The sequence below is a fragment of the Poecilia reticulata genome, chromosome 4 (genome assembly GCF_904066995.2).
Source record: "Poecilia reticulata chromosome 4, P_reticulata-male-v2, whole genome shotgun sequence".
Classification (NCBI taxonomy): Eukaryota; Metazoa; Chordata; class Actinopteri; order Cyprinodontiformes; family Poeciliidae; genus Poecilia; species Poecilia reticulata.
In genome coordinates this window covers 12,666,127-12,692,880 of record NC_088833.1, presented here as the reverse complement: position 1 = coordinate 12,692,880, position 26,754 = coordinate 12,666,127, and the positions used below count along the sequence as shown (strand labels likewise).

Here is a 26,754-nt window from a genome sequence, read left to right as displayed (position 1 = left end):
ACCAACCTTTTTTTTTTACCCAGTTTGTTCTATGAGTTTATAAGTCTAATTACTATATTCTAAGCTATTATTTCAGCCATGGCATTAAGCTGAATCAAATTTCTTTTACATATTTTTAATGCAACTGATGAATGAAAATTCTGATACAATTATTGATTCAAAAAGATCCAAATATTTTGCCAAAATCTAGAATTTGAGGTTTTTAGTCAAAGTCATTGGTGCAAACTTATTTGTAAAAAGCTAATACTCATGTAGTGATGTAATTGCTAGCATTACAAATGTGTCCCTAATAGTACTTTTATCTCAAAGACACAGTTCTTTACACTTTGATCAGAACTGCACACCAACACTGAGAAGCAGAAGTTAAAGCAAAATAATGTCTTTTTAAGGCAGAATGACAACAATGAAGAACAAAAGACAAACCACATTTTTAAAGATGTTTAATGTTTTGTGTAATGAATAAAAAGCACATTACTATCACATTGTTAAATTACACATTATCACTGAAGGAGACAAGAAATTGAAATGTTTATTTTTTCACTTCACTAAAGGTACAAAAAAATGTCACAAAGCAGAAAGTAATACTGTCGATAAACATTAACTCATTTTATAAACATATTTAACGTACTGGTGGTCTCTGCTTTGGATCTTATAATTGTTATGGTTCATACTAAAATGCATGTACAGTACCTCACCTCTCGCCAAATGACTACTGGAAATAGGCAGCAGTCCAACCACCATGTAGATGTGGATGGATGGATGGGCGGATAGATAAGAAACAGGAGAAAATATTAAGGAAGTTGCTTTTGTTGATCTGTAAAGATCAGAAAATCTTCCTTAATGACCACTCTTATGTTTTGATATTAAAACATGTAATTCTCAAACTGCATAAAATCCTCTTTATGCATAATAATACAGCATATTTATGCCATATAACTTATTAGCTGCTTATAAAATATACAAAATCCACAAGGAAAAACAGAAAAATGCCAGCTTACACATCTCATTCTTAGTTTTATATATGATGCCAGTTGAAGTATATTTTTGAATATAAGTTATATCTCTGTACACAAGTAAATGCTTCTTAGTCTTTGTATTAAAAGATTGATGCTATCTGACATCTGAAATACACGCAGAGCCATAAGGAGATAGTTGCTTCACATTGTTTGTGCAACCATGCAAGTTAATTTCATCACATTCATCATGAAAAACAACAGCAGAGCAGACCACATTTACAGGTTCACTTATGTGACTCTGCTGTAATTATGACTCAGATCCAATCAAACATGGAGAAAGTGAGGATGATGTTGGTGGAGAGGGGGGCATCACATTTGATTTTTCAGGATCCTCTGGGACATCCGCGCGCAGGGTGCTTCCCAGTGAAGACCGTGCGAATCGATGGACGTTGTCACGTATAGTTGAAGACAAAGAAATGATGGAGGTCCGGGACCAGTCAGCATTAGGGTTCACTATCCTCAAAACTGACCGGCGAAATAGGATGTATACCCACGGATCTAGGATTTGGTTCCAGGTTGCAAAGCGTATCCAGAGAAGCAGATATATCACATTAAAACCAGTCCTGGCAACAGCTGTCTGGGCAATGAAGACCTAAAAGTTGTAGAATAGTTGGTTTGGGTATAACATTGAAAAGAAAGGTCAGCAGATGGAAAATAAGATTAATTAGAATAAATTAAGACAAAAAATAAAGGATAAAAATAGAAAATTATTAAGAGTTGGAAAAGTTGAAAAAAAGAGGGAAAAGGATTTAATTGGTTAATATTACAAATACACTCAAATCCTGAAAAATAATTAGATATGAGTTATATGCTAACTGTGTCATGTCCCTGTGGGGTAAGGATAACAATAAAACAGCTAACCTCACTTGCTTTATGTAAATTGTTGCATTTTCTGAAGCATTGCTTTATTCATGTTATGCTCAAATTCTCCAGTGGCAACAAACCATGCTACAAAAAGTTTCTTTTCACATGACAAATAGACTACAGGTGTCTTATATTTTCTGTTTAACATTCAGCCGGCGTTAGAATGTTGCTCTTGTCTAAGCAATGCATTGAAAACAGTTGATTAGTGCAGATCCACGTTGTTGCATTATAAATGGTTGCATGCAAATCATTAGATAAGTGTAGAGAAGGTGTTTGTTGAGAACAGCTTTTACAGCAGCAGAGAATCTTTACAGTTTAAAACATTAAGGAAAAATGCTTGTAAACCAAACTATTTGGTTTATAATAATAATAATAATAATAATAATAATAATAATAATAATAATAATAATAATAGTAGCACTTTTTCAAACACTCAAAGAAGCTTACAAGAGAAATAAATAAATAATAACACACACACACACACACACACACACACACACACACACACACACACACACACACACACACACACACACACACACACACACACACACACACACACACACACACACATGCACACACACATATATTCACAGATTGTTTGTTTCATATTATATTGTCAGGACATAGTGACAGTTCTAACAAATATGTAAAAATATTAATATAAAAACCACCTTGTTTATAAAAGTTACATACTGCACCTTTATCTGAGTGGGACAGAATGGAGAGTCAATTGCATTAAAATTATGATGGGACATGAGATGATGAGACTATAACATGTTGTGAGTTTCATGATAATGACATGGCTCATGGTTTGGCATTATTATCACAGCACTGTGCAAATGTACATCCATGGGTTTTAATTACAGATGGCACTGACATGCTGGTGTAGCAGGCATGCTGTAGCTCACAGTTAGGACATGAGGGGATGAACAGTGACTGTTTAAGCTGTGCCATCACATTTTGATACATGTAATTTGTTACTCGCCTTAATTTGCACACTTTTATCATGATGTAAATCCAGGGATCAAGTATCTGATTCCAGGTGGCAATTCGAATGAAGAACAAAAGCATGTCATCACTTGCAGGGAGAGTCAGTGAACTCATCAGAATATATATCTGCATGGGATGTTACATAATTAGGGTTAGACATGACTGCATAACAGTACATGTTCCAACACACATGGAATTTAAATAAAGGGAATTGGGACATTTTCACATAATGTCTTGGGAAATTACTAAAAGCCGATAAAATGAGGAGCCTTTGCAAGTAGATTGACAAATACTGTATCAGTATTTACTGTATATTCATCCATTGTCTACACAGGTCCCCAGTCCATCAGCCACCTGTCCAGGCCACCGCAGTGTTGTATATGTTCATTATAAATATTCTCAATATGATCTAGACAATTAGTAGTGTGTTGATTTTGTAAATAAATAATTTAAAATGAAAATAAATTGAACCAAAATCTCTTATGCTAAGACTTTGTAAATATTGAATTAATCCAAAAAAACAGCAGTCATGAACATACACAGTGAGGGTCATTCTGAAAGAAAGTAGGAAAAAGAAAACATCTTACCAGCAAGGGGCACCAGCAAACGGTGGAAATGGTCATGATCAGTATAAGCTGCAGCATCATTTCCACTTCATGGTCTCTGCTACGCTGTCTCCTCTCTGCTCCACAGTAAACCTTGAACAGGGTCACCACACTCACAGTGTTCAGCAAAATTGATGTTGCAATGCTGATCAGTCCAACCAGGGAGAAAAGCAGAGCGAAACTCCAGTCACTTGTTTTGGGGGTCATGTTGAGGAAACACCAGGAGCCAGGAGTCTGAATGTGGTAACTACCAAACCCTGCTAGTGGCAGCAACGATATGCTTCCAGCAATGAACCACACCATCAGCACCATGGAAATAGTCCTTTTCTTGGTCATTCTGGAGGAACTTGCAAATGGATGGTTGATGCCAATAAAGCGCTGGGTGGCCATGGTGGCACCAAGTAGCAGAGGGGACAATCCATAGAAGACCATGGACATACCCATGAAGTTGCAAAAGTGGCATGTAGGGTCTGACTCACGCCAGTCAACAAGTGTAGCGTAAAACGAAATCACGAAGGAGCCAGTGACCAGCAGACCCATGAAGTCAGTGACTACAAGACCACCCAGGAGAATGAGGAAGAAAGAGCGAGAATTATTTTTTGTCTGCCTAAAGGATTTGATGAGGACAATAAAGGCAATTAGATTAGAGATGAGGCCCAAAGCGCTGAAGGTGGCTGAGTAGCTAACGTTGTTAATGCCAGCATTATATCTATATGGAGTGGTGGTGTTGGCGTAGCAGGATGGGGTGTAGTTTGAGTTATTCATGATGCTCATCAGATGGGAATTCTGATCACTTAGTGATGTAGAGATGGTAGAGTTTGCAGGAATCACTTCATTCACCTAAACAAATGAAAATGAAAGTTATAAATTGTAGTTGATAGATAATTAACACAAAAGTCACAACCACTCTACAAACATACTTTTCGGTAGGATATTTGTTGCTCTTTTTGTAAGAACTAAACCTTTGTTCTAACCTTTGCTCTGTACAGAGTCTGGACTTGAAGTTTTACATTTTACCTAATTGCTAAGATTTGGGTGGGATGTGTAATGTAGTGTTTGATGATGTTTACCCAGAATTGTATGTGATTCTTTCAGATCTTTCTCCTGCAAATTTACTTTGACATTAAGGCAGCAAACTAATGTCCAGACAATTTCTGTCCAGGATTTTCTGGTAGAGAACAGAATTCAACAAAAAGTCGTACATTCATGATGCAAATCAACAAACAATAAAAAATAAATCAAGCATAAGTTTACCAGCAACTTGTTTGAATGTTGGGTGTCAATGTGCTCTTGAAGGGAGTACTTGACCAATCATTCCTGTGAAGGTTCACCACGGTTTCATATTTTCTCTATTTGTGGATAATGACTCACCTTTTTCTAGAGTATCAAAGCCTTAGAAACGACTTTGCAAAAATTTCTATCCAAATTTTTTTATCCTATTTCATGATGTCAGACATGTTCTATTTAATTTATTTTGTGTTCAAAAGCTTTGGTGTTGCATGTGTAATTAAAATTAACCGTCCAAAATGTAATGTATTCCAGTTAATGACTGATTTAAGGAGGTGGATTGCTTTTTCACACAGGGCCAGCTTGATTTTAATTGCTTTTCCCCCCCACAATAATTTAAATTCTCACGTGAAAGGTAGAGTAGCATTTTCTACTTACTCAGACAATATTTTTCTAATAATATTTGTTGGATTATCTGAAACATTCAAGTGTTGAGAAAACGCAAAAACAAAGATAAAAATAAAAACAATAACAGAAACAGGCGTCTGTAGAATAGAATAGATTAGAATGGAATAGCATAGAAATATCCTATGCTATTGTCCCATAACAGGAACATTTCTGATTTTTGCAAAGTTTCAAGAAAATGCAATAAATGAAGCTCTGCCAAATTGTTTACTTTTTTCAACCATCCATTTGGAAAATATGCTTACTTCACCATTGCTTAAATTTAGAGAGTGATCTATGCTAGTGTTTCCAAAAAATGATTTGAAAAACGTTGTCCATCACATTTCATAAATTGTAAGGCTGCTCCTGGGTAAATCATTTATACATATCCACATGAGGTTGATTCCATGTAAATAATGTATGCACTTCCACATCACCCCCCCCAACATCTATACATAACAGCTCTCTTGTATTGCAAAGATAAAATCATCTGGTGCAGGAGGAAGGAATTAATCAGATGATGAAACAGGCTTTGAACAAGTTTACAGCATAGGCACACTAAACAAATTTACCTGAAATGCAAATATTGCGAGTCAGTTGTAACAGTGTTTCTTTTTATGCCAGACCTGGGTGCAATCTGAAAACATGAATAACTCTTTTTTTACTTAGAACTGGCAGTGGGGTAAACATTGTTTCAGGAATTTTAGAGTAAGCAAACTGGGACAGCACCTTACACATAGCTTGTACATTATAGAACAGTAACGTGTTACAGCAGCAGAAGGGGTCAAAAATGAGGGAAATGACAGTTTAACAAAAATACAGTGAGAAAGATACCATATCCTGACAAGAAATACATTTCTGATGGTTGTGAAACAGAGAAACATGAAATTTATATAGAGTCACATAATTTACCTAAAATGTTGTCCCAAGTGACCCAGCATGAACTTTCTCATTGTTCCCTTGAAGAGACTGTCTTCAAGGAAATTTTAGCTTTAAGCAAATATTGTTCTTCAGGGTAAATGCATATAAATAAAGAAGTAAGGTTATTTGCTCTGTGCAAAGTATTTGTTTTTCATGAATTTTGAGGAAATTCATAACTAAAATAGAGAGGGAAAGATACCACATCCTGACAGGAAATATGTTTCTGATGGTTGGGAGACAGAGAAACAGGAAATTTATACAGAGACACATAATTTGCCTAAAATGTTGCCCCAAGTGACCTGGAATGAGCTTTTCATTGTGTAGTGTAATTGAAGAAACTGTCTTTAAGAAAAGTTTAGCTTTAAGCAAATATTATTCTTCAGGGTAAATGCACACAAATACAATAGTAAGGTTATTTACTTTGTGCAAACTATTTGTTTTTCATGAATTTTGAGGATATTGATCACAAGAATAAACATGGAAAGGAAATCTTTTGAAAAAATCTCACAATCTAATAATAGCATTTGGCATTGCACCAACATAAAATGCGGCAGAAGTACAATGAAGCTCATCTGGTGACCGATGCAAGTTCCATAGAGAAAGAAGTGAATAAATAGTGCTGTCATAAATCAGAGAAAAATAAAAATTGCACTTTATATATAACTAAACATTACACGACTTAATGAAACTGATCAAACCTATTGCAGTATTGTAAAAAAGAAAGCAAACCCCCCCCACAAAAAAACAGTCCCTGAGTCTGATAGTGCATGACTTTAGCCCAGTGAGTCTGGTCCAGGACGACAGCTCAAACACTCATTATCCCGGGTGTGTACAGTCTGTCAGAATACTGAAAACCCACTAAATACACTTCGTCAAAACCCAAACCAAAAGTGGACAAGTCCATCTATATGTGGGATTTAGACACACATTTAAAGTAAATATATTATCATTATTTCTTTACACAATGTTTTTTAAAGCAAGATAAACTGTTAAAGATCCAGCACTAAATGTGACACACAGATGAAAGGCAAAATGTGATAAAACCAAGAAATAGGCTCATGCAACCAAGTGCAATAAATCTTGAACTGCGAGGAATTAATGCATAACTATTGATGAAAATGTTTGACAATCTGCAAGTGTCCAGAAACTGTCCATGAAAATACTGCTCTAAAAACACAAAGACAAAAAACATTTGTATAACTAAAACAGATGCACAGGAGTATGACAGATTTTTCCCAGGAGCTAAAAGACAAATTTTTTTGCAAAATTTGCAGCATTTGATATGAACATTTTTGTGAAAAGACTACCTTGCAAACAAATTCCACTAACGCAACTCTGACTTAAACAGGAAGTCCCTTTAAGTGTCTAAAAAATTACAAAGGCTGTGATCAATGGATGGTCAAACACTTTGAAAAACATCCTATTTATGAGAGTTTCTAATCACTGGAATGCATTTGTGTGGAATCAAATTGTTGTGCAATTTTTTGTGTTTGTCTTTTTTTTCCCCAAGTCTGTCAATTTTGTCTGTTAGTTTCCAATAACATGCAGCAGAAACATTTGTCTTAACCCCATTTACTTTTCCGAAAGCTATTGTTCAGCTTGCATACTTGAAAGTGGGACAAGGTCAACCACAGAGGAAACTGATCTTGTATTGTTGACAGAAAAACAAACAAAAATCAGCACTTAGGGTCAGTTGTATCTTAATCATGGAGGATGTAACTGTTATATGTAGAGAGTTCGATTGCATTAAATGTGTTGATATGAATACTATTTGGGTTGCAGTGTTTTGCAGACATATTCCCCCCCGACCACCATGAACGCAAACCTGTATTTTAAGTATTAATTTTGATTTTCTGTGTCAGGCCAAATCAAATAAACACATGGTTGTAAAACTGACAGATAGGTCAACTAGAGTTCTGCATCATAGCCCACACATGTGCAATTTGATCTTAGAATAAATACAGTTGTTCTATGAACACCTCAGAGGTTTGTAAAAGATCAGTCGTGAATAAACAGAAAACTTGAAAGATTATGACGGTTACAAAGTTAAAATGTAATCATTTTTGTGATTTGTAAAATAACATCAAAACCACATAAAATATGATGCACATTTTGATCTTTGTATGTTCTATAGTATCAAGTATCAAACTACAGGGACTTAAAGTGTGCGTCTGACAAAAGGCTGCATACCAAACTGTTAGAAAGCAAAATTCTGTTGGTTTCCAACAGTTTGACCCCAGTCATAAACAACGTTCACAGCATTTGAAAGTAACAATATGGTTATTTGCATTGTATAAATGTTCATGAAGTCAAGCCTTGCCATCTTTTGCTAATACATTTTGGCACAACATAAGAAAAGCAACGCTTTCAAAACTGCCATTAATGGGAAGTGGTCATTACCACTCACTATGAAAATGTCCAGACCAACATTGCGTGTGAGAATCAGTATGGGAAAATGAGACTTAAACTAATCATCAAACATTTTGTGTTTCAGGTCAAATGAGAAACATGAATGGTTTGCAACCACAGGCAATACATATTGTCTCACAATGTCTTTATTTATTTAATTAATTTTTCACACTTTACAAAATAACAAGACAACAAAACATAGTCAGTGAAATGAGAATATAAACAAATTCTCAAGACATCCCTTCTGCCCATTATGCATTAGTTCCTTGTCCAAAAGGGACAAGGGTACAGGTGAAAACTTATATAACCCTATCACTGTCCCTTTAAAAATATAATACAATTTTTCATATTCTCTCTATAAGACAAGAGTTAGATGTCTATAAAGGCTATAAACGGCAGTTAGACATTTTTTGTTTGTTTTTCAAACTTCAGCGTGAAAATCTGTGTTTGTGTCTGCACAATCATCGTTTGCTTTAAATTACAGGATTGATTTACCACGGTAGCCTCTTTCACTTTGTGCTGTTAAGGATAATCAATGCTATCAACTCAGAAGTCTGATTTCATTGATTATCTCTTCTTGTATCTTCTCTAGTCAAACAGGAATGATGAAAGGTTGATCCAAAATATATCAACTAAAATCTACATGACCAACCCCTCAGAAGATTTCAGACATTTCACTTGTGATGGCATGCATGAAATGTCTGAGAACGTACAGGTTAAAGTGCAGGTTATGTAATCAGGCAGTATTCTTGCTTGATCTGCTGCTTGCTTTAATACTAAAATATCATATGAATCTAACTTCAAACAAACTATAGGAAGAGGAAGAGCATGGGTTTGTTATTTTGACATACAGTCAAATGTGTTCTGTGTTTTTTCACATTTCCTCTACCTCTGGCTACCGACAACAACAAAATGAAAGTAAATGATAAAATAGGACTGAACACATCTTGGTATAAGCACACATACTCAAAGGAAAATTCAAATAATTTAAGGTTCTGTTCTGTTGAAAAGCACATAAACAAATATATTAAGTACTAGAAAAAGAGACTTACCATAACAAAAGTGGTCTCTGGAATGCTCAGGAAAGTTTTTACTCCTCTACCAGAATCATTCCTATGCTCTTCTATGATTGTTTACAGTAATTCAAACAGTGCACACAGAAAAGTATCAAATGGCGTGTAGCTTGTGAAAAGTCTCAGGTGATGGCTGATCTGAAAATGCAGCAAAACTGCAGGGCATCAACAGTTATTCAGAGTCATCTTAACTTCCTTTTGCGGGCTGTGTTCTCTCCTGCCGCAGCTCAGATACACATCTGTTTCATTCTGGCTACATTTCCTTTAACTTGCATCACTCCTCCCCGGAAAACAAAGGGGGAGGGCTCTGGCATTATACACAGGAAAGTTCATGTAGGGGGGAAAACATTTCTCACTTGCCATTGTTAAAATTCCTAGTTATCCTCATTGGTCAGTGTTTGTAAAAGGGAACATTTTATCATCTCGGCAAAGAAAATCTACAGAATATTTAGCTATAAATGAAACATGGGAGGCAGTAACTGTCAAATGCGGTTCCCAAAGAAAAAACACATTTTCCTTTTGTCTCTATTTGAAATCCTAGTCAAGGAATACCAAGAATCACAAAATGCACAAAAAAATAAATAAGTCACCATTTCTTTCCCGACAATGTGTAAAGTGCACCTATAAACAGAGGACTGAAACCAGTTTGGCTGGCATGACACCAAGTGTCTGCAGTCCTTCCTGATAAGGGCATAGAAATAATGCAGGCAGTGCAACAACACAGACCATAAAAATGTCTGTTCTGGGTCTTATCCAGTGGAGTTAACATGAGAGGTTTGAAAGAACAAAAGTGAAAACAAGAATTACTTTAACATTATTCCGGAGCTCTTGTTAATAGTTCCTAATTTGCTTTCTTGATGTAGTCCAACAGAATAGCATAAAAGGATAATGAAATTGACTGAAAGGAAACAGTGTTTTCAAAGCTTTCCATTCAAAGAAGAAAAAAAAACCTAAATGAATTTGTGTTCAGCCTTTTACCCTCGCACTAAATACATCCCAGTGAAACCAATTACCTCCAGAGTAATCGAAATAGTAAACAAAGTTCATGAATTTAGCGGAGCTGCTAAAATAGAAATCCAGCTGTTCAGTAAAGACCATTGATGTTTATTAAACCATAGAGGTTTAATACCATGCAGGTATTTAACCTCAATGGTTTAAAACATAAACCAAGAAATTGTGGTTTGTGTGATTAGTGTAATGTGCATTGCTAGGTTTTTAAGATGCAGTTTAAAGAAGAAGAACCACACTTTGTATTTGTATTCAAGTGTGTCCACCGGAAGCAGGTTTTATTTTATTTTTTCCCCCAAAGTATGTTAGCACTTTCTTGTCCATTTACATTGCTTTCATGTTTTTAACCTTGAATTTGACATGTTGTAAAAGCTGTTCACATAATAAAAAGGACATGACATATTAGCATTGCAAGTTCAAGTAAAGCAGCTTCATATCAAGTTTTAGTGTTTAGTTTGGGTCACCAGCTAACAGTCATCAAAGTGCACAAACAAGAACGTTATACAAGAAAAAGAGACATCACATTTTTTCCTCGTTAAAGTTAAAGTAAAATCAGACTGAACGTCTCTTGTTTGAAGTCAATTGGAATTAGGAAAATTATTTCCAATTGCTAAATGTTGCAATCACACAAGAAAGAATGTCATAGATTTATTCATTAATGTCTTCTAAATCAGAAGGTTATATAAATTTTTTCTCTCTGAGGTAGCATTGTATTTGCTACATGAGTTTGGTCAATTTCATACATTGTAATGTATTTGCAAATGAACTCTTCAGAGATCTGAAGTTCGAACTGCGTTCACTTTCATTGTCAGTCAGGTCATTATTTAAGATGATACAAGCAGAATACAGGTCAACCATATTAAGGCTGGTGATTATCCATGAAAACCAATCAATCAATAGGACAACAAGAATATTTGAAACAGTTAAAATTCTTAAGATGATCACTGTCCCTGTTGCCACTTGCATTCAAGTCCAATATGAGAGGCCCCAAGGGCCAAAACCTACAAACTCTCTTACACATACTATCAAACTCTCTCACATTCACTATCAAACACTCTTACACGTACTGTCAAACTCTCTTACACGTACTGTCAAACTATCAAACTCTCTCACATTCACAGTCAAACTCTCTCACGTTCACAGTCAAACTCTCACATTCACAGTTAAACTCTCTTACACGTACTATCAAACTCTCTTTCATTCGCTATCAAAGTCTCTTTCATTCGCTATCAAAGTCTCTTACGGTCACAGTCAAAGTCTCTTGTATTCAAGAGACTTTTGCAACGGAAGTTAACTTAAAATTTCAGTTTCTGATTGGACCCCAGGCAGGAGTAGGTTTCACAGACCGAAAAATAGCTGAGCACAAAGAAAGATTTATTTACAAATTATTTTCTTTCAACAAATGCTATACATCTTTGGGTGTATACCACCCCTGTAGCATGTGAGTAAAAAGCCCAGTTATACCGCTCTAAAGTAGGTACGGGCCCCTGAGTCCGTTAAACCCAGTAACTTATGAATAATAACTCTTAATACACTCTCGTGTTTAAACCTATGTTGAGTTTCACTCACCTTAGAATAATGATACACCAGTACTTTTCTATTCTTCTCACCCAATCATGTAGCTCTGATTAAGAATAATAAACTTCACATACTATCCTATAAAAACAAACACACACACCTGTATGAGATTTGAACTTTTGAACATATATTAAACAAAAATAAATTCAGTCTTTTGGTTTACAACCCCTATATTAAATGTGGGCCCACACTTCAATGTCCACCTAAGCCGGCAATGATTAACTAAAATATAGTCCCAAAACAAAAACCCGTTGCAGGCCTGATGTGATGATGAAGCGTGGAATTGCGATACCTTTACTCCATGGAAAATCATGAACCTTCACCTGTCCTTGGTCCCAGTCGGCAAGATGTCTTCAGCTCCTTCCCCAGTCCCTCGGTCCACAGGATTCAGGAACAGCAGGAAAGTCCAACGTAGACACAGTCCTCCAGCAGTCAGAGAAACTCTCAGTGTAAGCTCATCTCTCTGCACTGGGCTTAACTCTTGAACGCTCCCACGTTGGAAACATTAGTTGAGTCTTCTGTTAGCTGAGTTAGCTTACAGTATTCAAGTCCATTCACTGAGCTAATGAATGCCAATGCGTTAGCGAGCATTACATGACTTTTCACCTACTGTACAGTGAATTCCGGTCTGAAATTATCACAGTAGCTGCAAACAAGAGTGTAGAGTCGATATCTATTAAAAAACTGTCGAGTTGAAAGTCTAAATATCTGCAAAAACACTCGTTTCTTAATAAGTCCACCACATTTTTTCAGCACGGTTCATCATCTGTTTATTCACGACCTGTAAGTACAGCTTTTTGTTAATACTTATTTTTTAAACAATTTTAACATATTTAAGCAAACATATTTAATACATTCTAAATTATTACACCTTCCATGAACTTAACTCAATACAAAATACCTTTAATTTGGACTGGGTTACAACATTCATTATGAAAAACAACAGCAGAGCAGACCACATTTACAGGTTCACTTATGTGACTGCTGTAATTATGACTCAGATCCAATCAAACATGGAGAAAGTGAGGATGATGTTGGTGGAGAGGGGGGCATCACATTTGATTTTTCAGGATCCTCTGGGACATCCGAGCGCAGGGTGATTCCCAGTGAAGACCGTGCGGATCGATGGACGTTGTCACGAATACATGAAGACAAACAAATGATGGAGGTCCGGGACCAGTAAGCATTAGGATTCACTCTCCTCAAAACTGACCGGCGAAACAGGATGTATACCCACGGATCTAGGATTTGGTTCCAGGATGCAAGGCGTATCCAGAGAAGCAGATATATCACATTAAAACCGGTTCTGGCAACAGCTGTCTGGGCAATGAAGACCTAAAAGTTGTAGAATAGTTGGTTTGGGTATAACATTGAAAAGAAAGGTCAGCAGATGGAAAATAAGATGAATTAGAATAGATTAAGACAAAAAATAAAGGATAAAAATAGAAAATTATTAAGAGTTGGAAAAGTTGAAAAAAAGAGGAAAAGGATTTAATTGGTTAATATTACAAATACACTCAAATCCTGAAAAATAATTAGATGTGAGTTATATGCTAACAGTTTCATGTCCCTGTGGGGTAAGGATAACAATAAAACAGCTAACCTCACTTGCTTTATGTAAATTGTTGCATTTTCTGAAGCATTGCTTTATTCATGTTATACTCAAATTCTCCAGTGGCAACAAACCATGCTACAAAAAGTTTCTTTTCACATGACAAATAGACTACAGGTGTCTTATATTTTCTGTTTAACATTCAGCCGGCGTTAGAATGTTGCTCTTGTCTAAGCAATGCAATGAAAACAGTTGATTAGTGCAGATCCACGTCTTTGCATTATAAATAGTTGCATGCAAATTGTTAGATAAGTGTAGAGAAGGTCTTTGTTGAGAACAGCTTTTACAGCAGCAGAGAATCTTTACAGTTTGAAACATTAATAAAAATAAACTATATATATATATATATATATATATATATATATATATATATATATATATATATATATATATATATATATAAAATTCCCTTCTCACCCTCCGCGGGTGGTCTGTTTCGTCCTCTGAGCTCAGGTCCTGGGAGCTTGAGGGTTCTGCGCAGTATCTTGGCTGTGCCTAGAACTGCACATTTCTGGACTGAGATGTCTGATGTTGTTCCTGGGATCTGTTTGAGCCACTGCTCCAGTTTGGGGGTGACTGCCCCGAGGGCCCCGATGACCACAGGCACCACTGTGGTCTTCACCTTCCAGGTCTTTTCCAGTTCCTCCCTGAGGCCCTGGTATTTCTCCAATTTCTCATGCTCCTTTTTCCTGATGTTGTAGTCACTTGGTATTGCTACATCCACCACAACGGCTTTCCTCTGTTCTTTATCCACCACCACAATGTCCGGTTGGTTCGCCATTACCATCTTGTCTGTCTGGATCTGGAAGTCCCACAGGATCTTAGCTCGGTCATTCTCCACCACCTTTGGGGGTGTTCCCCACTTTGATCTCAGGGCTTCCAGTCCATATTCTGCACAGATGTTCCTGTACACCATGCCCGCCACTTGGTTATGTCGTTCCATGTATGCTTTCCCTGCCAGCATCTTGCACCCTGCTATTATGTGCTGGACTGTCTCAGGGGCCTCCTTGCACAACCTACACCTTGGGTCTTGTCTGGTGTGGTAGATCTGAGCCTCTTTTGCTCTGGTGTTTAGGGCCTGTTCCTGGGCGGCCAGGATGAGAGCCTCTGTGCTGTCCTTGAGTCCAGCATTGGTAGGTTTTCCTGACATCAGCCACTTCAGTTATTTGTCGGTGGTACATCCCATGTAGGGGCTTGTCCTCCCATGATGGTACTTCCAGCACCTTGTCTTCTGTTCCCCATTGCCTGAGACATTCGCTGAGCACATCGTCTGTTGAGGCTTTGTCCTTGATGTATTTATGGATCTTGGATGTTTCATCCTGGACAGTGGCTCTCACACTCACTAGTCGTCTGCCTCCTTCCTTACGGCTCGTGTACAGTCTCAGGGTGCTGGATTTGGGGTGGAATCCTCCATGCATGGTTAGTAGCTTCCTAGTCTTAACATCCGTGGCCTTCATCTCTTCCATTGGCCAGCTAATTATTCCTGATATATATATATATATATATGGATTGTTCACCTATATATATATATAGGTGAACAATCCATGGGCCTGGTTAACTTGGATTTTATCTTTCAGTCAGTACATGTAGAGTCTTCAATATACAGTATGTCAGTTTACATACTGTATATTGCATACTGTATTATTTCTGGATAGTTTTGACAACTTTGCAAAAAAATATGATAATTGAGGTGGTGTCAATCAAGGATGATTCTCATGGAAAAATCAAATTTCCATACTATTTTTTGTTGGTTTGTTTTTGTTTTGTGTTTTATAGGGGGAGAGGGAGGGTGAATTACTTCCTAAAACTGGTATTTAAGGGGTTGCAAATTAAATTTCCCTTTTTTGTTATTTCTCAACATTATGTATGCAAATTTGACAAATAATGTTTTGGAAATGTAAAGATGCTAATGTGCAGGCTCCCAGTTCAAAAATTTTTTTAATCGACTTGACCCAGAACTTTGTCATCACCATCTGACAAAAATAAATATAAAATATTTTTTAATGACCCTATTAGTGATATTTTTACTCATTTTACAGACAAATGTTTCTCAAGAAACAAAATAAATATTATTTAAAACAAAAAAACAACAAAAGTCCATCTGACGGAGTTGACACAGAACTGAAGGGGATGACAAACTAGGGAGTAAAATGAAAAACTTGATACATGTGAAGTAATGCAACTTATGTAAAATACATTAAAATTAATTAATTTCACATATAAGTGAGATTTGACAACAATTTCACTGAAAGAGTCACAAAAACTCTGATGGAGTTGACATCTGACGGAGTTGACAAAATGTCAAACTACCTAAATTTATATGATGTTATTCTGAATGAGGCCATATTGTAGCTCATCAGGTCCATGAAATCTTTACATTATACCAAAATTAAGTTTTTATTTCACAAAATTTCATCAAAGTTTTGTAAATTGTCAGTTATGGTGTTGACACATCATGGTTGTGACAAACAACTGAGGAATAAAAAGAAGAAAAAACTAAAGAATAACATAAGCTAACCAGAGCTAACTAGCCCTCTCAGAAAAGGAAGAGAAAGGAAGTTGTCATATGGGGTCCTCAGAAGTTCTGTTGCCCCCCAATAATGCCTGATTTTTTTAACATTCTTTTCATGTCTGACGGTGTTGACAAAAACTAGGGACAAATTTCAATGGAGTTGGAAAATACATAAAAAAGATTTTTAATTTAATTTATTGATACTTTTATAATTATTTATATGACTTTTTATACTTAATTGTCATAATATATAATTTTAGTATTTCTTTAATTGTTTTAATCTATTATTTAGTGTATTGAGTTCTGCTCATGGACAAGGGCTTTTACAGGCACCAGCCACCGACTACAATGTTTAAAATAAATTAAAAAAACACCAGGAAAATATACATTGTTGTGCTCAAATGACTAAGGTTACTTTAATCAGATATTTGAAAAAAATATATTTTGTGTATATTTTATTCAAATTTTGTGCTTTATCCATAAGACCTGTTTTGTCCCCATTCTCAAGAATCATGATTTTGGTCAAAACTTGGTGCTGTTTCACAATGTGGTTGTTATTTCATAGTTTTAGTGACATTTTTCTCACAGTAGAGTCTTAAGTGGGATGAGTTGCCCCACTGAACATACAGTATGTTGTAATGGTTCACATAACGTGCATTTCCTTTAAAGGCATGGTTTCGTTCCTTCTGACAACCTGAAAAGTGCTAAGTCAATTTAGGGATTAAAGGAACCTGTGATGCAAGATAAAACCAACTTGCTCTCAGATTCACTTGTCAAGGGGCTACACTGCGACAAGCAAATGAAGCATAGAAAAGAATGCAGAGAAAAAGAGTTTGGCTCTTTGTGATGCCTTATTAGGTTGTAAACATCTGTAGTACTGAGATGAAAAAAGAGGACAAAAGACCTAAAGTTTAAGTCAAACCCTCCTCTTTGTAGAAGCAACCTTATACTAAAACAAATTTGCAGCCATTTTATTTCACGTTTAATACATAAATCTCTTATGCTAAGACTGTGTAAATATTGAATTAATCCCAAAAAACAGCAGTCATGAACATACACGGAGACCCATTCCAAGAGAAAGGAGGAAAAAAGAAAACATCTTACCAGCAAGGGGCACCAGCAAACGGTGGAAATGGTCATGATCAGTATAAGCTGCAGCATCATTTCCACTTCATGGTCTCTGCTACGCTGTCTCCTCTCTGCTCCACAGTAAACCTTGAACAGGGTCACCACACTCACAGTGTTCAGCAAAATTGACGTTGCAATGCTGATCAGTCCAACCAGGGAGAAAAGCAGAGCGAAACTCCAGTCACTTGTTTTGGGGGTCATGTTGAGGAAACACCAGGAGCCAGGAGTCTGAATGTGGTAACTACCAAACCCTGCTAGTGGCAGCAACGATATGCTTCCAGCAATGAACCACACCATCAGCACCATGGAAATAGTCCTTTTCTTGGTCATTCTGGAGGAACTTGCAAATGGATGGTTGATGCCAATAAAGCGCTGGGTGGCCATGGTGGCACCAAGTAGCAGAGGGGACAATCCATAGAAGACCAAGGACATACCCATGAAGTTGCAAAAGTGGCATGTGGGGTCTGACTTACTCCAGTTAACACTTGTAGCGTAAAACGAAATCACGAAGGAGCCAATGACCAGCAGACCCATGAAGTCAGTGACTACAAGACCACCCAGGAAGATGAGGTAGAAAGAGCGAGAATTATTTTTTGTCTGCTTGAAGGATTTGATGAGGACAATAAAGGCAATTAGATTAGAGATGAGGCCCAAAGCACTGAAGGTGGCTGAGTAGCTAACGTTGTTAATGCCAGTATTATATCTATATGGAGTGGTGGTGTTGGCGTAGCAGGATGGGGTGTAGTTTGAGTTATTCATGATGCTCATCAGATGGGAATTCTGATCACTTAGTGATGTAGAGATGGTACAAGCTTGCGGGAATCACTTCATTCACCTAAACAAATGAAAATGAAAGTTTTAATTCAAGACTTTACTTAAATTTTAGGTGATGAATTGATAAATAATTAACACAAAAGTCACAATCATTCTACAAACATACTTTTCGGTAGGATATTTGTTGCTCTTTTTGTAAAAACTAACCCCTTGTTCTAACCTTTGCTCTGTACAGAGTCTGGACTTTGTTGAAGTTTTACATTTTACATAATCGCTAAGATTTGGGTGGGACGTGTAATGTAGTGTTTGATGATGTTTACCCAGAATTGTATGTGCAGTAAACAACCCCATGGGGTGTAGGGCCATGACATGTCAGATTTTTGAGTAATAAAATGCTTATACATTCCTCTTGTTCTGATTTGAACTGCACAATATTTGGAAGGATGTCCAACATGGATTGAATGACTTTTTTCATTTCCTCAGGTGCCATTGAAAAACTAAAACCCTATAGACAGACTGCAATTTCAGAACAGTGCAGAAAAGAACAATTTTATCTAATAACAGAAAACAAACAACAACAAAAACATCCAAAGCAGCTGGTCCTTGTGAAAAAGTCCTTAGTCACAACAAAAGCCATCAAGAAAATAATAACTGGCAATGAGTCTTGACATGAGGGTGAAGTTCTTTTCTTTTTCACTCTTCTCTGCAGAATGCAAAGACATTTGAGGGTTTCTGGGTGGTGTGCTTAATGTGTCTCATCATGTCTTGAAAACTGGACTTAGACAAGGCTACTCCCAACCTGTGTTTTTATTTTTTTGGGGGGGAGGAGTCATTCACAATTGAACTTGCTGATGGTGCATGGTAAAGAGCTAGAGCAGGTGCGTCACATATGGAGGCAATTAGTCTTCAATGCAGCCATCCTGGGTTCGATTCTCAACCTTGGAACTTTTGCTGCATGTTTGCTTCTCTCTCTGCCCATTTTCTGTCTGAAAGCTGCAAATAAAGGCCATCGCTGCCATAAAAGCTTTTAAAAAGATTAATTTGCTGGTGTGCTTCAGATCTTTTTCCGTCAAATTCACTTTGATATTAAGGCAGCAAACTAATGTCCAGACAATCTCTGTCCAGGATTTTCTCGTAGAGAACAGAATTCAACAACAAGTCGTACATTCATGATGCAAATCAACAAACAATAAAAAATAAATAAAGCATAATTTTACCAGCAACTTGTTTGAATGTTGGTTGTCAATGTGCTCTTGAAGTGACTACTTGACCAATCATTCCTGTGAAGGTTCACCACTGTTTCATATTTTCTCTATTTGTGGGTAATGATAAGAGCATAATAGGATTGTGAAACTGAATGAAAGGATACAGTGTTTACAAAGCTTTTCATTCAAAGAAGAAAAAAAATAAACTATGAATTTACCCTTCCACTAAATGCATCCCAATGAAACCAATTACCTCCAGAGTAATCAAATTAGTAAACAAAGTTAATTAATTTAACAGAGCTGTTCAGTAAAGACCATAGAGGTTTATTAGACCTTTTGCAAAGATACAACTTTTGAAGACCAAGGAACACAGCAGACAAGTTTAAGCTAAAATTGTTGAGAAGTTCAAAGCAGGGTTATGTTATAAAACAATATACTTATTGTAGATCATATTACACAGCAGTTTTCAGTTTGTCATCCAAACGTTGATGTGTTACAGCTCAACTGCAAACCTACCAAAGAATTACTTCACACCAAAGCTAACATACTAGAAGAATAGAACTAATCCAGTCTAAACTGGGAGGAAAAGCAGCAGGATCAAAGTTATTGTTGAAAGAAGCAGTTTGCCTCTAGCCGTGTAGAGGGCACTGCAAACTTGTGGAAGAGGGTGGTCCAACCAGATGAGGCAAAAAAAACCTTTTTCGCCTACATACAAAACAGTATGTGTGATGATAAAACTATCACTCACAGTCTGGGGATGCTTTTCTTTGGCAGGAAATGTAAAAGGTGTTTTAGCATCACATTAGCTTGGAGGGTTGACTACAAATCCAAGCCACACTTTCATCACAGGAAATTCCAATAAAATTCATGAAAGTCTGTAAATACATGTTTTTTTTCTTATTTATGTCTGTGCTTCTTCTAATATTATCAGTAGTGATCCATTTATTTACTTCATTCAAGAGAAGTAGGGCAGTAAAAAAAGTTAAGATTACGAGCTCAGAAAGAAAAAAAAAATCTGTCCTCAAGCAGGTTTTTACTATCAGTACATGTAAATCAGAAAAACGTTCATAAGGACAAAGCAAAAGCAGGGTACAGATCTGCAAATACAGCATGGGAGTACAACAGTGGATGCGTTAACTTTATTGAGTGACTTTAAACCCTCATCCTCCTTTCTCCTGCCTGAGTGACTGATAAAAGCTTGTTGGATGTTGAATGAAATGTGGGTGTCCGGATCGCTGCACTTTATCACACTTAAGTAAACCTTAAGACTTCATCCGCTTGGTATGTGAGTGATGCTTTTTAGGGGGGGGAGGGAGAAAAAACAGATGGCCTGCAGAGTGAAGCTTAGATTAAAAACAGCACGTTGAAGCATCTATGGAGAAGGCCAGACAGGAGTGGGTTTTCTGCTGCTGTCGCATACCATGGTACAGCTGGATGTCATTATCAGCTTACAATGGTTGTTAGAGTGCATTTAATTTCAACTGCAATCTTCAATTGAAATGTTGTACCTACTATGTGTTTTGACCTTCCCTCCATAGTGCTAACTATTAAGTATCCATTTTAAATTGTATAGTTTTGCTATAATTTGTGACCATTTTTATTTTGTAAATTCAGAGCACAATCGATTCAATACAATAGTTTGTTAATTATCAAATGCAGAGAATTTGAGAAAAATGAATTCAGATATCTTGATATTTTACTGTCCTGTTGGTGAAATAATATAAAAAACAAACAACAAAAAATAAAACTACAGCTATTGTGACACACAGACGTGTTCCATAGTTGCTCAACATTTTAACACATTGACACGTTTTACTTTGGTATCACATTTTAACGTTTTTATGTGATATTCCCACAAACAAAAATGGATGGAAGAGCTGGTACTATGCAAATAGAGAGCTGTTCTGATATGTCTATGTTGTAAAAATGTGTACCTGAAACCTGGGAATGTTTTTTCTGAACCTATGCAAATTGTGGTTATAATAACTATGTAAATTAAAATCATACAATCGCACGCCTGTGTAGAGTTAGAATTCATCTCTGAAAAAATCCCTCTTTGGTTTCTTTAGAAAGTTAGAGGCTGTCAATTTATAAAGCCAGATGTTTTAAAAAAGCCACCCGTACAATGTATTAATAAAGTGATGATTTGCATTTTTAAAGTGGGATTCTGTAGAGTCAGTATTAAGAGTCAACATATTATTTGGATTAGATAACTGAAGGAATTCAATTTGGAGAAAAAGAGGAAACAGTTGAAAGGAGAATCAAACTCACTGGGTAATTAAAACAGGAGCAGTTCGAGGTAGTCTTAGTTTTAAAAATGAACTGTGCTAACTCTTTTAACAACTTCTATTTTTACTTTGATGTAAGTTTTTATATTTACAACAACATGTGGGTTTGTAGGTAATTAACAACCTAGTTAAAACATCCGTAGCATTTACTAATTGTAATTGTTGTGTAACCTTTGCTGCGTCTTGGTCAAGACGTCCTTAGAAAAATATATTTTAAAGGGACTTTTCTGGTTGAATAAGGGTAAAATAAAATAAAAACAATTAATATTTAGCACTGGTCTACTGGTTTCTAGCAATCAGTAGAACATGTTTGCAATCTTTGCTGAAGACAACACAAAAATGACCTCTTACTGAACTTGAGGATCATTGTTTTGGTTTTCTGGCTGGAGTCCCACCATTTGCATCCCACTGTTTCTGTCTGAACATACAGTACTTTCTTCTGTGGGCTTATGATGATAAAAAGGAAGGTGTTTTTGAATATTCAAAGCATTAAGCTAAACTCACCAGAATACTGTGAATTAGCTCGACATCTGCCATGTAACCCTCCCTGTGATCTCGTCAGCCAATTTTTGTCCTTGTCACTGTAAGATGAAAATTAGATCCATTGTTCAACCACAGATTAGTCTGAAACTTCTACTAACTTCACAACAAAGTTTGCAAACATCAGTTCAAGTTCTTTTGTATAGTTTACATATTAATTATGCAAACTATTTAATATGGACTTACTCCTGTGACCTCATGGTATAGTTACCTCATGGTAACTATAAATAAATTATTGCATTAGTGCACTCAGACTAACCCTTTGAAAACATTTAGGGAGATTTTCTCAGCTTTTCCCATGTTCAGGTTTTAGTAATTGCAGGACTTTTAGCCTGAAATCCTGTATTACATTTTACATTTTTAGCTTACCTCTCTCATTCATGCCATAATAATGTATACACTTACTAGTAACTGTGAGTTGTTAATCTGCTTTGCATACATGTCATACATATCAATAATGATGATGATAACACATTTCATTTGCTAGTGTCTCTTGAGACACCCAAAGACAATTTGCAAGAAACAAAAAAACTAAACAAGAATACACAAAGAATGGAAACAGATGTAGAAGGGGGAAAAAAACCAAAAAAGATATTACAATTAAAAGACAAATTTTAACAGATGCATTTCGAGCTGTGATTTGAAAATAAGAAGAGAGTCAAAATTGTGTATAGCTGGAGGTAAAAAGTTCCAGAGTTGGGTAGCAGAAAGAAAAGGCTGTAGACAGAGGGAACAATGAGGTGAAAAAAGAAAAACAAAGACATTGTAAATGAGTGATGATGTACAGGAGATCAGACAGGAAGGGGAGAAGCTGTGGATGGCTCGGAAGGTGTACAACAACATTTTAAATTGGATTCTGTATATGACCGGAAGCCAGTGAAGTTGTTGTAGAACAGGGGTGATGTTCGAAAATAAGAGGATTTTAGTAATGCTATGGTCAGCTGAATTCTGGGCTATTTGGGATTCTGGAGGGATTAGTGAGAGAGACCAAAGAGCGCTACAATTGTTGATTCAAGAAGTTGCAAGACTGTGGACCAGGATGGAGGCAAAACATGGGCAAAGGGAATGACGCAGTTGGTTGGTGATACAAAGAAAGAAGTATGCAGCTCTGATCATTTTTATGACACCCACTTTTAACCTGAAGGCAGGCAGAGAGAAACCAATGACCTGTCATTATACAAATTGAAATTGTTGACTTTAGATAGGGTGGATTTTGTGCCCATGACTCTATGTTTTATCACTGCTAAGTAAGTTTGAGTCAAACCAGTGGAAGAGTGGGATCAGAAGGATTTTGGTTGGATGAAGTGAGAATGGCCTGGAAGATATGATTGAAACCAGTCAAAGGGTGTGTGGTTAATGCTAATGGATAAAAGCCTATGAACGAGAATACTGTGGGAGACTATGTAAAAGGCCGCACACAAATCGAGTAGAATGAGAAACCAGACCAGAAACTATGGCCATGGGAAGGACATTAGTGAATCTCAGGCGAGCAGATTCCATGACCAGGGCAGAAACCAGAAAAGAATTGTTCATGAAGACTCTTAAATGAAGCTGAAAGAGAGGAGGGGATAATAGCAGATAACAAATAACCAAAAAAAGAGCTAAAATGTAGAACTTTACAAGAGGTCTTGGAATTTCTGGATGATGTTTTATATTAATTCACCAAACAGCATTTATCCATAGCATTTATTATGAGCACACAACATGGTCGTCTTTTTGTCACTGCAACAGAGTCTCATAAGAATGCATTTAAATATTTAAATATTTATTCCCTTTCAGCTGCAATGTGACTCATAGTAAATCATTTTCTGGCAAAGCAACAGCTATATCAGCAAATCTCACAAATTCACCTCTTTGTCAACACAGGCATGGTATTCACCGTGCTATTTCATTAATGTGGCCATGTTTGATACTTATTGCAATTCAGTCAGTAAAATTATTGCAGATTTTATATTGTCATCCACACTTAAACCATAGTAGGACAAAAAAATTCAATTGAAATGTGTTGTAATTGTATTACATTGTATTTAATTGAAGGCTGCTGTAATTCATGCAATTTTATAAAATAAAAATTATTTTTTGTGGTAAGATATTGTCAGTGCAAGACAATAATTAAAAGAACCTTAAAGGTTCTTTTGTTAGACAGCTATTTTCTATACCTCTTCAGACATGCCTGACATGTTTCAATGGAATACTTCCAGCTTCATCCCAGATGTCACAGTTGATGTTACGCTGCCTGAGCTGTTTCAGAGAGTAAGATGCAGTCACTGAGTCATTTAAGCTGGAAACACTGGATGTTTTTATGCAGCTTAAAGCAGCACCACCTATAATTATGTTACTGCCTCAAGTTTTGATCTGAACTCGCAGAGCAAGTTTCAACAAACATTCACAGCACGTTTGAAGCAGAAAAGCAGATGTTATCTGTTGCAATTTTAGATAAAGCACTTTAAACCTATTAAAAAAATAACATTTGCAACATTGTACCCAAACCTCTCGGCTCACCATTGCCTTCCTGCACTAATCCGCTCTGTCCAAACCTCGCTTACAGCTTAGTCTGGGCGTCGTCCCCTTCACTTGGATTCCCCCGTAGTTTTTCTACTGGGCAAATCAGTTAACAGAAGAATATGTGAACACTGACATCTATGTTCGGCTCTATTTGAGAATTGTCGTCTGTTTGTAGTTTTAGCAATGGCAGTGGAGGAAGTGAACTAAGCCGTTCAGTCTGTGTTGGCCAAATATTGAGTTATTATTTAGCAGCCACCTAGTTTAGCTCAGCACTTGTCTCTTCACAGTGGAGGATAGTTGTCCACACAGCACAAGCAATTTCCGGTAAGTTTCATGTATGTATGATGCATTACGTACATCAAGGGCAAACATTAGCAATTGGGTTAAATGTAAAACCTCAACACAGTTCAGGAAGCAATCGTTTCTCAACATCAGGCTACCAATCCTCTCAATTCGCCAAGTAAACAAAGAAAAGGGAGCAGCTCAATTTATTCACTAGCGTAGCTTATGTTAAGATGCTACTTATTTCTCTGGATGCTTCTGATAAATAACATTCAACATGTCTTCAGTTTTGCTTTTGTAATCCTTAACTTCACATTAGAATGTTGCATAATGTGACCACTTTAATTCAATCAAAGCTGAGGAAATGACTCAAGCCCCCACTGCCATTCACCGTCAGACCTCATTATTTGACTCAGGAGTGATGCAGCAGAGACGCATCTAAAAGTTACGGGACACCAGAGAGACGGATTTCAGGACTCCTGCCTTAGACCATCTCAAAAAATGAAAATTACTTTGAAAATATATCTGTAAATATGTATAAACTCATGTCAACATTGTTTAAGTTACAGGGTTACGCTTCAAAGAGATTTTGTTGCATGTAGAAAACAAATTTATTCTGGTGTATATCAACAAGTTAGATTTATACATTACGACTAAAAATGAGCAACGACATGAACAGACCTGTCAAGTAGCATGATCGTTATGTCTGCTGTCTTGTGGTTGTGAAAGTGATTTGAGAAGGAAAGCTTGTGGTTGAAATGAAACTTACCAAACTGCTGACATTGAAAATATCTTCCTGGACGGAGAACAAAAAATTTGTCGGTTATGCACAGATACAAGAAAAAAATATGATGGCACAAAAACACGGCCAGAGGAGTTCCCACTGACTTCTTTTCCAGCGCACCGACAAACACAACTGAAAGAAAAAGTGTGCTCTTACGTCATTCTCAAACATCTGTGAAGATATGTTGAAGCAGGAGTTGTAAGCTGCATTTCCTGTCTAACTGACAGACAGGCGGCTTCTTTTGATGTCTTCTCTCAGTGAGTCACACACCAAGAGCAGCAAGTAATAGTAACGTAGCAACTATTGTTGAAGACTATGTACTTTAGATTTGTTTTTATTTGCTGTTTTAGTCAATAAACATGACATGTAAAATAAATGTCAGAATCAATTGTCAATCAATAATTGTTCCTGATGTGTCCAGGTTTTTTGACTGAAGAAAGAGCAGAATAATGTCCAATATATAAAGCTTTATTACCATTCAGAATTATATATATATATATATATATATATATATATATATATATATATATATATATATATATATACATACTTTTTTTTTTTACATAAATATGCTAAGTAGAAAAGGTGAGTGAAAAAAATGTACCTAAAACATGAGCAACCTGTTTTGAAAGAATGTTTTCTTAAAGCTGCAGTGTGTAACTTCTATACAGAATGCTTTTCTACACATTTGCTCAAGCTGTCGCCATGTTGTGACAGTTTGTCATGAGACATGATCTAGGAAAATATCTCAGATGATCTCCCCCACCTCCTCCCCAAACAATTATTGCCTTCTGAAGAAATGCACTACTCCCAACCAAAAGCAAGCAATCAGAGCCAGGTGAAAGGTATTAATGCCATTGCTCAATCTCATGTGCTCACTGCTAAATAAGCTAATGGGGGAAGAACAACTTACCATTACAGGAAAACCACTTATCTGCTGTCAACGGTTGTGCTAACTAATCTGAACTTTCACAACAAGATCTGAT

The 26,754-nt window shown here is 36.5% G+C and overlaps 2 protein-coding genes across 8 annotated transcripts; both read right to left on the bottom strand.

The window, feature by feature from the left end:
• Positions 1-504: 504 nt before the first annotated feature.
• Positions 505-25,882, bottom strand: LOC103463443 (thromboxane A2 receptor-like). Of its 6 annotated transcripts, none has more exons than XM_008406797.3 (4): positions 9,532-10,844; positions 3,461-4,318; positions 2,869-2,999; positions 1,424-1,608 (listed from the first exon to the last, which is right to left on the bottom strand). In XM_008406797.3, the coding sequence occupies exons 1-4, from the start codon at positions 9,532-9,534 to the stop codon at positions 1,563-1,565; spliced, it is 1,038 nt and encodes a 345-aa protein (XP_008405019.2). In that variant the 5' UTR covers positions 9,535-10,844; the 3' UTR covers positions 1,424-1,562. The 6 variants fall into 6 exon arrangements, with proteins under 6 accessions (XP_081462363.1, XP_008405016.2, XP_008405019.2 ...); XM_081606238.1 differs by having other exon boundaries at positions 2,869-2,915; XM_081606237.1 differs by lacking the exons at positions 2,869-2,999; positions 9,532-10,844 and adding an exon at positions 25,754-25,882 and having other exon boundaries at positions 505-1,608.
• On the bottom strand, positions 13,025-25,866 carry LOC103463442 (thromboxane A2 receptor-like). 2 transcript variants are annotated; one of them, XM_081606240.1, is made up of 3 exons: positions 25,754-25,866; positions 17,367-18,225; positions 13,025-13,473 (listed from the first exon to the last, which is right to left on the bottom strand). In XM_081606240.1, the coding sequence occupies exons 2-3, from the start codon at positions 18,156-18,158 to the stop codon at positions 13,129-13,131; spliced, it is 1,137 nt and encodes a 378-aa protein (XP_081462366.1). In that variant the 5' UTR covers positions 18,159-18,225; positions 25,754-25,866; the 3' UTR covers positions 13,025-13,128. The 2 variants fall into 2 exon arrangements, with proteins under 2 accessions (XP_081462366.1, XP_081462367.1); XM_081606241.1 differs by lacking the exon at positions 25,754-25,866 and adding an exon at positions 22,162-23,921.
• Positions 25,883-26,754: the final 872 nt, after the last annotated feature.

Coding starts and splice junctions, on each gene's coding strand:
- LOC103463443 (XM_008406794.3), bottom strand. Junction 1,609..3,460: donor TTTGCTGGTGCCCCTTGCTG/GTAAGATGTTTT, acceptor TACAACTTTTAG/GTCTTCATTGCCCAGACAGC.
- LOC103463442 (XM_081606240.1), bottom strand. CDS start 18,158: ATGAGCATCATGAATAACTCAAACTACACCCCATCCTGCTACGCCAAC. Junction 13,474..17,366: donor TTTGCTGGTGCCCCTTGCTG/GTAAGATGTTTT, acceptor TACAACTTTTAG/GTCTTCATTGCCCAGACAGC.